Consider the following 10,702-nt stretch of genomic DNA (forward strand, 5'->3'; position numbering starts at 1 on the left):
TTTATTGGTATTATATAATTTTAATATTTTATAATTTCTCGTGGGATGGTTTGAAAAACGATCTTGGTCAAATATTTTTCTTAATTTGTGATATTTTTTTATTTTGTAAAATAATCTTCAAGTAGAAAAAACAAAGACGAAAAAAATTTTAAATTATTAAAAGAATAAATGGCTGTCATTAAAATATATGAAAAAAAATTAAAATGTTTTTGAAGTGTTCAATATAATTTGGCGAGATTATATGGGAAAAGGTAACAAACGCTCGGGAATCAGGCATGAAATTTTGAAGCATGTGTTTTGTTAATCAAGGAAAAACTTGAGACCCTTGGGTTTAAAAGTGTGATCAAATAAATAATTTGGTATAGGATGATTTATCATGTAATATCCTACTTTAGCCGTCGTTGCACAGACTCCGGAATCATGGAATCTTTGGGATTGATACATTGGATTTTCCAGAGTTGGGAACTTTGTTTTTACAGAAGCAGATAGTCTACCCTGCACAGCTAGCTCGTTCTGGCTGTTTGGTTTCCTCGCAGCTTCAAGCTTTCCTTCAGAAGCACCAAATTCAACAGCTGAATTTACTACAGGAGTTGAGGGTGTTGCTGGTTTGTTAGAGTTGAAGTAAGTGGATGTGTTGCTCAATGAATTTTCCTTCTCGGATGAAAGCCACAGTGGTTGTGAAGGAGTTGCCTTCTCGCCAACCCAGCCAGGACCAATATTGTATCCCGAAAGGTAAGACAGATTCTATTTTCTTTGATGCGAGTATCCAGGCTATTGGCCCAAGATTTGCTGCATACTCAGCCAGGCTTCTCACATAAGCAAGTGGTTCGTGCAGCCCCACCTACAAGTTTCATCGTGATGGATGCATAAAATGAATATATTTACACAGATTAAGAAGCTGAGGCTCCAAATGGGCTCTCTTTAGCTTTCATCCCTAAATCATGCATGAAGAAAATGAAAAATATAAGGAAAAATGTTAGTGTCTTTTAATTGGCAATCTGTTGGCAAAGACGTATCTCCCATCTCTAGACACTAACTTTATAAAACTTCGAAATACATACCGGCACCAACCACTTCAAATTTCCAAAAGCATTTGACAAAACAGGTAGTTTATTTCCCGAAGACTCTGGATTAAATAGACTGTACGTATCACGCCTGTTCTCATCCACTGTAAACTGTTTTGTTAAAGTATACTGAAATCTCGCGGAGAGAAGAAGACTCCATTGTCGAACTTCCAGAATAGAGGAATCTTATTGCGGGAAAAAAATTGAAATGAGTTCAAAGAGTACAATTATTTATACTAAACTAAAGGAACAAAAAACGTATTTGTCAAAAACGTGTTATCACTTTTTAACTCTCAACACTCCCCTTCAAGATTGGTGTATGTTTAACACACCGATCTTGGACAGTAAATAAGAATGTTGTTCCCGACTTAGACCCTTAGTGAAGATATCGGCCAGTTGCTCGGTAGTGGGAATGTATTGAGTCTTGATCACACTGTTCTTGATCTCTTCTCTAATCAAGTGGCAATCAATCTCTATATGTTTGGTGCGCTCATGGTATAATGGATTTGCCGCAATATGTAGAGCAGCCTGGTTATCACAATACAAGATTGGCGTGGTGCTCAATGTCGTTCCCATGTCTGTTAGTAACCCAGGTATCCAAGTCACTTCACATGTGGTGCTCGCCATTGCTCGATACTCCGCTTCAGCGGACGATCGTGACATCGTACTTTGCTTCTTAGATTTCCAGGAGATCAGGGAGTTTCCCAACTTGATACAATAACCCGTAACCGAACAACATGTCATTGGACATGCTGCCCAATCAGAATCACAATAAGCACACAATGAGAAATTGTTATTGGCTGGCAACATGATTCCCAGACCAGGCGCAGACTTTAGATAGCGCAGCACACGCAGAGCTGCATCCATATGTGATCTTTTTTGTGCATGCATAAATTGACAAAGAATTTGTACAGCATAACAAATGTCAGGTCTTGTAATAGTAAGGTAAATGAGCCTCCCAACCAATCTTTTATAAACATCAGATTCGGCCAGCAAAGTATCATCAAGCTAATTGGCAGAATTCTGTCGATTAAACTCATCCAGTGTATGACTTGTGAGCTTCTGATGTTGCACAACAGGACTGTCACAAACTCTAGCACCTGTCAAACCAGAATCAGCTAATAATTCTAACATATATTTGCGTTGGTTTAGATAAATCCCCTCCTTGGACCGAGCCACTTCAATGCCAAAGAAATAACGCAAGTGCCCAAGGTCCTTAATATGAATATGAGAATGTAAAAACATTTTGAGAGCAGAAATAGCGTGTTCATCACTTCCAATTACTACAATGTCATCCACATAAACCAACAATAAAGTGATATGCGAAGAGTCACACTTAGTAAAAAGAGAATGACCATGGGGTGACTGGACAAAGCCTGCCAGTCTCAAAACACCAGCAAATTTAGTGTTCCATTGGCGTGAAGCCTGTTTGAGGCCATAAAGGGACTTAAAAAGTTGACAAACACACTGCTCCCCTTGAAGAGAATGACCAGGTGGCACCTGCATATACACCTCTTCATCCAAATCACCTTGGAGGAAAGCATTAGTCACATCCATTTGATAAAGAGGCCAATTCTTCGCAGCCGCAACACTTATCAAACATCATATAGTGACAATCTTGTCGGCGGGGGAAAATGTGTCATGATAATCGATCCCTTCTTGTTGAGTGTAGCCTTTGGCTACAAAACGAGCTTTAAAGCGATCAACTGTACCATCAGGGTGTCACTTAATCTTATAAACCCACCGACAACCAAGGATCTCTTTCCAATCGGCAATTGCACTAATTCCCAAGTGTGGTTAGACTCCAATGCGGCTAGTTCTAAATCCATAGCTGCTTTCCATCGAGGGTCCAAGACAGCCTCATGATAAGAGTTAGCTCTCTGTCAGCAGAAATGCAATACAAGAAAGACTGATAAGGTGTAGAGAACTTGGTATAAGTGAGATACTGACTGAGAGGATATTTGGAAGTAGCCAAATTACTATGGGATAACGTAGGGCAAGAATAGTCTTTGGTCCAAACAGGAGGCTTGGAGACACGCAAGGAACGTTTCTGAGGCTGGAAAACCGGGGAAGCTACATTAGTAGCAGGAGGTTGAGGCAAAGGATCAAAAAATTCAGCTGGAGTAGGGGGTATAAGATTCCTTCATTCTGGAAGTTCGACAATGGAGTCTTCTTCTGTCCGCGAGATTTCAGTATACTTTAACATGATATCAGAGCTCGGGTTCCACCGTTATGTGTTGGACTGCCTATAATTAGGCCATCCGTTCTGCCCATAATTGGGTCATTTGTAAACTCCACGCTCCAGATGTTCATTCCTGGACGTGAGAAGGGTATGTTAATTGTCCCACATCGGTTGGATAAATAACATGAGAGTTGTATATATGGGCTTGGACAATCCTCCCCCTTGAACTAGCTTTTGGGGTTGAGTTAGGTCCAAGTTCCAATCTTAACAGTTTGTTACCATACTTCATGCCAGCCCGTAAAATGGAAGCTGCGGAAGAATCGATAATTCACAGGAGAATCAACTAAACGTGCGACTAGGATCAGACTGAATCACAAACATAAATGTGAACCTGGAAAGTCACTCCAATCGGACAACCATTCCGAGCTATTTTCACCATTTCTAGAGCGGAAATTTGCGGGATCTGCTGTTTATCGATATCTCTGAGGTGTTGGTACCTTTCTCAAATTATAGGAGTTCGACCCAACTATTCTCTCTCCTGCGTTAGCAAGAAGTGCAACTGAAGAAGGATAAGGACTAACACGTTCTAGTGTAGATGTATCAACAGGCTTTTTCTGGTTCTTGCTTGGTGGCCTTCCCCTCCGCACTATTTTGGGCTGTAGTTCATCAGCATCACCTTCATGTTTCAGATTTTCAAAGTCCCTCTTTGCAAGTTCTTGGATAGATCGTGCCTAATGCATTTCAAGATTCAAATATAAAGCATGATCATTGTGCAGAAGAAACAAACAAAGCTTGAAGGCTTCGCAAACCTGCCGATAATAGATGGTATCTGGAGCATTATACGTCATGGCATTCGAACATATCAGAAATAAATCGGTCTGAAAATGCAGGGGAATTCACCATCAATTACAGTAATTAATCTCCATGTAGAATTCTAAGAAATCAATGTTGCACAGATACACCAAGAATAACCAAATCACATGTTTGTATCAACTTCCAAGGATAACAATAAATTGAGGGGAGATATAGAATATGAATATGTCAAGAACTATTATCTGAATCCCAAAAAAATGCAGAAATTAAAAAGATAAAAATTTACGACAGTGATGCTATAGTTAGTTAACAATAAACAGAGGAAAAGTGATTATAAGTGGATCAAGGCAAATTGCATGATCGTCGCAATTGGTTCACATTATTATGCAGCTGCAGTTTCACATGTAGTTTGTTCTTTGATTCCTACGATCTTGGTAAAATCATTCACATCCCTGGCCTCAAATTTATTGGTCCAAACATGTTATTGCCTAATTTAGGTCCAAAATATTATTAAAAGGTAAGTAAAATTGTTTATTAATCATCAATGGCAGCATAGTTTTTTCTCATTATCCTTAGATATGTCATATGTACATTGTAGAAAATATATTGCAATACTATGTTCATCAACCAGAAACATTTTATGTGAGAGAGAGACAGTGCTCAACAAACACAATGCAAAAACACAGCCTCCATCAAATGCCCAAGATGTCTGATACTATTATCGAGCTTCTTCACAAAAAAATTAAATGATACTTTGATAATTTAAGTCAACACATTAGCCTCGCGTCAAATGGTAATATCAAGAACACTCACTTAACTCTTCGTTGAGCAATATCCATAAAAAGGTGATGACCAGGAAATAGAATTTAGGGTCCTACTGGCCCAATAGCAATATTTTTGAAATATCTAAATGAGTTGTATTTGATCTTTGGATTAGACAAGCATTCTAAGCACATCTCAGCATATTTCGCATCAATACTTCCAACCATCTCAACCAACAAGTATAATTCATCCGTAGATCAAAAAATTATTCATAGCATGTCCAAAAAGAAATAACCAACCTCTAATTCTTCCAAATTCTTATAAGCTCCACCATCAAGTTTCTTCCTCACGGTTCCAAAGTCCATAGGGTGCTCAATTATTTCACCATAATCAGGCAGCTGCAAGAAAAATAATTCCATATCAGCCCCTCCAAAAACCCATAATTTTTCATCAACCTTTGAATGTACTCAGTCACCTCATTGAGATCCACGGGCTCAGAAAACACCCCATATATATCCTTCCTGCAGTAAATCCATCCAATCAACCAACACTGACAAACTGAAAATTGGAAGAAAAAAAAGTGCCATATAAAGAAGAAATAAGTTTCTAAGCTAGCAGAACAGGTAGACAAGAAAGTACTTACTTTTGGAGCCTGTCAAGAATGAAGAACAACAATGTTTTGTCTGGCAAAGGTGTCGTGGGACCATAATTCATTGGTGACCCTGTCCACGAAAGTGAAAAGTTCACAATCAAATAATCCAAACACAAATGCAATCAAGAAATGCTGTGGATGTAATAAAAACCATGTTGAGTTTCTGTCACTGTCGAAACCTTTTTTTCCTGCAAAAATCAATGAAACCACAATTATTAAGAAGCCAACAAAGTGGTAAAATTGAACAAATAACAAGAAAAGCCATCAATGAAAGTCAAGGAGAAAAGGACTTGGGGAAATTTAGTAAATAAAACAGTAGCGCCAGCTAGTTATAGGCAATAGTCGTACGGTTTTCCAAAATACGGCTACTCTTTAATAAATTCCCATATGCAAAACATACTTGCAATAAAAACGGACCTGCATGGAATCCGCATGGTTTGATCCACGATCCAAAGTATTAATCTTTCGTTTCTTATTCGATCCCTCCTGATCGTCAGAATTTGGGTCAGAATCCGATCCAGAACCCGAAGCATAATCCCGCGAACGCCGCCTGTTATTCTGTTGTTTCTGATCAATGTCCTCTCCATTGGATTCAGGCAACCGAACAACCAGCTTGACTTTCTTCTCCTTCCTCTCGTCTTCATCCTCTTCATAGAATTCAATCAAATTGTTCAAACTATGGCTCTTGCGAGTGGGTCGGCGGTCGCTGGATGGGTAGGCAACATAATTAATTGGTTTTGTTGGGGTAGATTGGAGGTAAGAAGCTTTAGGAGGGCGTCCTTTCTTCTTCCTATTCTTTAGCTTCAGCTCCGCCGTGGCTGCGGCGGTTTCAGCTACCTTACCCACGTAATGGGAAGGCACCCCTTGTCGCTTAGGTATTAGTATTGTGTTAGGACGTCGTTTATGTAAAGAAGCTTATCCGCATCACGTACAGTTAAGAAAACTCCGTTACTCGGACAAGTTAGCGGGATCTGCCCCCGCCATGTCAAAGTAATCAGGGCTTACGATTTTATTTGGATGATTATAATTTTGTAAATATTAATAATCTACATGCTCACATGAATATTAATAATTATATATTAATGCACGGGTCAACTTTCAAAATAAAATGCATTTTTTAATAATGAAAGTTGACCCATGCGTGCATTAATGAATAATTATTAATACCAATTAATATTCATGTATTAATGTGAGCATGTAGATTATTAGCAAAAAAATTCATCAGAATTAATATCATTAATCCACATTAATTTTTTTTAAAAGAAAAGGACAAAAAAGCCAAACGGCTCTTTTGAATATATATCTATATATATAATATATATATATATTAATTATAAATCAAATAATATTATGTTTTAAATAATTATAATTTATAAGTTAAAAGAATGTTATCAAATAGTACAACAGTTTTTCATTTTTTTAAATAATATTTTAATCAATATTGATGTTAAATTATTTTTAAAATAATAATATTATTTATTTTCAATAATATTTATTATAAAATAAATAAAAAATATGAATAAGTGGACATTGGGATCCATAAATAATGACGGTTGATATTAAATGAATATGAGTGTGTATTAATAATGGGAAAATGTTAATATAATGATTATGTGTCTTGTGGACCCCACACTTTTTGAAGAGATGGAAAGTTAATAACATAGATTAATGACTACAGATGCGGATGCCCTTAGGAGCCTGAAATCATGAACATAGTGTTATAAAAGGGCTAATAGATTGATCTGACATATACCCTCCAACGTTAAAGTTACAGATCGGGTATATAATAAGAAAGGTTAAAGTTACAGACCGTGTATATAATAAGAAAGACAGTTGACAGACACAACGACAATAAGAATATAGTTGATATCTCATAAATGAGCCCATCAAAATCAGGTCCAAACTCCCTGACTCATTCCTAGGCAAGGTAAAAGCCCCATGAAAGGCTCATGTATTCTCTTATAAATATCAGGTTTGAGTGTCATACTCATTCATATTCACTATATTATTTTTCAGCAGCACACTTAGCTGCTCCCCTTATATCCTCAGTCTCTAACTTGAGCGTCGGAGGGACGACGGCGGGACACCCTCTCGCCTTTTTCTAACTGTCTCCTTCGTGATTGCAGGCTCATGACAAATTTAAAACCTGCAACTGATTAGTATCATTTGCTGGAATCGGACCCTAAATTTTCAGTTAGTACCCAATAGTGAATGTGAAATGAAACAATCAAGCCTACTACTTATAAAAGAAAAATGAAAATAGAGACCACGCGTGTGAAATAGGAGACCACTGTCATAGAGCTCGCCTAGACAAGGCTCCGATAAGTGTCATGTTCTTGTCCTAGGTAAGGAGGAGGGCATGCTAATAGTTTGGAACTCGCCTACTATAGTCCAGTGTACTTGTATTGACTACCTCTCATATTCTTCTTTATGAATGGCTGACTCTTCATTCCTCTACTGACTTTTTAGCATTTGACTTAAAATGCAATATACACAACTACACATATAAAAACTAGTTGTCATAATATGGCGAATAAAAATTAGCATTTATAAACTCTGAAAATATTTGTTAACGCTAAACTGATTTACATGATATACTTCGGGTAAAAGCTTTTGTTCTGCCTCCGGTTGAAACTGAATATATTCTTGGCCTAAACGTGTTGGATAGAAGACAGACCAAATTTTAGCGGAACTTGGTGGAACAGGACCTATAAAATTCGACCGGGTTTAGGTCCCAACTCGGTTACACATAAATGTACGAGCTTGGAATATCCCGGTTGCAACCAGGGACCCAGACACGAGTGGTCTCACTGTCCAATTATTTTAAACTCAAAAAACAATACTACATTAATACAAAATAATACATAGTTTCAACAGTAAAAGAATTTCGATTTACCCATGTCATTAATAACATGACTAAAAGCACATTTCGTATGAAAGGCGGGTGGATTACTGCAAGACCACCATTGAGTTTTGAATACATCGGAAGGACTCTTTCCCATTAAAAATCAATAGAGACTCGGATATCAAAAAGAAAGAACAATAACAATTGGTTCACGTTCTCACGTCGCATAAACGGGTTGATTCAGGTAGGAGTCTCACATATTTGGTAAAAGCTCCACAAGCACAAAGCCAAACATCAACAATATAGCGAGCTAAAACTTGTGATAACATGGATTGGCAACACTATTGAATTACTTGGAAATACCACCATAATAAAAGTTATCAGTAGCTCTAATAGGTCAAAAAAGCTATAAAATCAAATCCCAATTTAAAAACGTCTACTTCATGTGACTAAGAACCTTTACAATACCAGAAATTGCCAAATGTACTAACAAAAGTTGATGTTAAGAAATTAAAATTTCTGTAATCGACCACCAAAAGAGCCTTCTAAGAGATTTCACCACCACCTAGCGCTTAGTCATCGTCTTCTTCGTCCTACATTTAACGAAAAAATTCATCAGTAATTGATATGCTTCATAGTGTAATTGTGAAATGAAACTACGAAAAAACAACATACATCTCCACTGCCATCCTCGTCATCCTCGTCGTTAATTTCAGACTTGGACTTGTCAGAATCGTCATCACCACCCCCAGCCTATTAAAATAACAGGATATGTAATGATATCATATCATATAACAAAAGGAGGGGAAAAAAAGAAACTACACTGTGGGTACCAATTTTTTGTTGTAGGCTTCCATTTTCCGCTCATATTCCTCCTTCCTCTGTGCTGCCATTTCGACAAAAGGAGTTTTCTCCTGATATTCGAATTCATATGTTATCGTCAAAAACATAATTTAAAAGTTAATTACCAATACATAGACCTCAGAAATTTGTACTTACATCTCCATCCATTGACTTCCACTTATCACCACCAGCCTTTCCAATCTATAATAGTTCCATTAACTGTTTCAGGTCTCGTAAACAAAACTATTTTCATTCTCATGTATATTTAACAAAGAAGAACCGACTAACCACAGCAACTGATTTAGTGTTGGGGTGTTTTTCCTTGTATTGCTTTCTGAAGTCCTCCCTGCACCCAATGATTTCACATTATACAACAGATTACCATATGAACATTGCAGGAAAAAGTATAAAATTCTAATTAATAAGTTGGCAAAGAAAAGTTTCAGGAAAATCCACGAAATGTCATTCACTGACATGAAAACGAAGAAAGCACTTGGAGGCCTCTTTGGCTTGTTAGGGTCCTTTGCCGCTTGTTTCTCCTTCTTTGTTTGCTTCTTCACTGCAAGCCTAGAGTGCAAACCAAAGAAATTAATCATAATTGATTAAATATAACAAGTAAATGCTAAAATTGATTAATCATAATTGATTAAATATAACTAATTAAAAAATTGATAAACAAGTAAATCAAATTTTTTCTGACATGCATACTCAAAATGTTTATCAATCATCAGAAATCAACATAGCACAATGTAAAATCAAGCAAAAAAATTCAATCGTGACAAGAGAAATAGGAGGAGTTTCGACCCAAACTTACGAAACAAACTACCAAAGAATTGCGACGAAAACTGAAGGCTGTGGAGGACCACTATAACAAACGCCAATCACTAATTCTATCAAATTAAATGCTAAAATATAATAAAATCGAAAACTAACGCGAAAATGAATCTCATAAATATACGCAGAACACTTTCAAGCTCCGCGATCTACAACCTCTATCTAAGAAATGACACAAGATTATATTTTCCAGAAAAAAGAAAAAAACGGAGAGAGAGATAGATAAAACAGCGGAAGGAAAAAGAAAAAGAAATCTCTAGTCACCTGCCGTCGGCTTTCTTCGATTCAGCCTTCGATTTCCCCCCTTTCATGTTGAAAAACTGAGAAAACGAATAAAAAATCTGAGAAAACGAAAGGTGAGAATCGTGCGAAACTGCATCAAGATAGTAAGAAAATACCTGATACGGTTAGGGTTTGCGAGGTTGGCAGCGGCGGAGAGTGCGGTAGTTTTTGGTTTGAGAAATGAAATCTGGGCCTGAAATAAATAAAGGCAGTCGGGTGTTGCAGGCGGGACGCTTTTTTCATTTTATCGTGCACGGTGCACCAAATCAAAGATAACTATTTAAATATTTTTTTAAAATTTTGGAAGACGAAGCTAACCTTAATTTTGAAAGATGTTACTTAAAAATTAAACATATTTAAAAATTATTTATCTTTATATCCACTTTTTATAGAAGATAAAGATGTTACTCGAATTTTTTTTAAAT

General features: G+C 36.9%; 2 protein-coding genes and 1 pseudogene across 2 annotated transcripts; all 3 read right to left on the reverse strand.

The window, feature by feature from the left end:
• Positions 1-300: 300 nt before the first annotated feature.
• Positions 301-3,849, reverse strand: LOC142551377 (uncharacterized; annotated as a pseudogene).
• On the reverse strand, positions 3,540-6,468 carry LOC142551378 (uncharacterized). The gene is made up of 7 exons (XM_075660581.1): positions 5,891-6,468; positions 5,625-5,661; positions 5,465-5,543; positions 5,297-5,342; positions 5,121-5,219; positions 4,056-4,124; positions 3,540-3,977 (listed from the first exon to the last, which is right to left on the reverse strand). The coding sequence occupies exons 1-7, from the start codon at positions 5,894-5,896 to the stop codon at positions 3,717-3,719; spliced, it is 597 nt and encodes a 198-aa protein (XP_075516696.1). The 5' UTR covers positions 5,897-6,468; the 3' UTR covers positions 3,540-3,716.
• Positions 6,469-8,625: 2,157 nt separating this feature from the next.
• LOC142550889 (HMG1/2-like protein) lies at positions 8,626-10,568 on the reverse strand. The gene is made up of 8 exons (XM_075659935.1): positions 10,394-10,568; positions 10,260-10,315; positions 9,636-9,728; positions 9,450-9,507; positions 9,318-9,362; positions 9,152-9,232; positions 8,994-9,071; positions 8,626-8,911 (listed from the first exon to the last, which is right to left on the reverse strand). Exons 2-8 carry the CDS (start codon positions 10,304-10,306, stop codon positions 8,891-8,893), a joined length of 423 nt encoding a protein of 140 aa, XP_075516050.1. The 5' UTR covers positions 10,307-10,315; positions 10,394-10,568; the 3' UTR covers positions 8,626-8,890.
• Between the last annotated feature and the right edge of the window lie 134 nt (positions 10,569-10,702).

The sequence above is a fragment of the Primulina tabacum genome, chromosome 7 (assembly GCF_025594145.1).
Source record: "Primulina tabacum isolate GXHZ01 chromosome 7, ASM2559414v2, whole genome shotgun sequence".
Taxonomy (NCBI): Eukaryota; Viridiplantae; Streptophyta; class Magnoliopsida; order Lamiales; family Gesneriaceae; genus Primulina; species Primulina tabacum.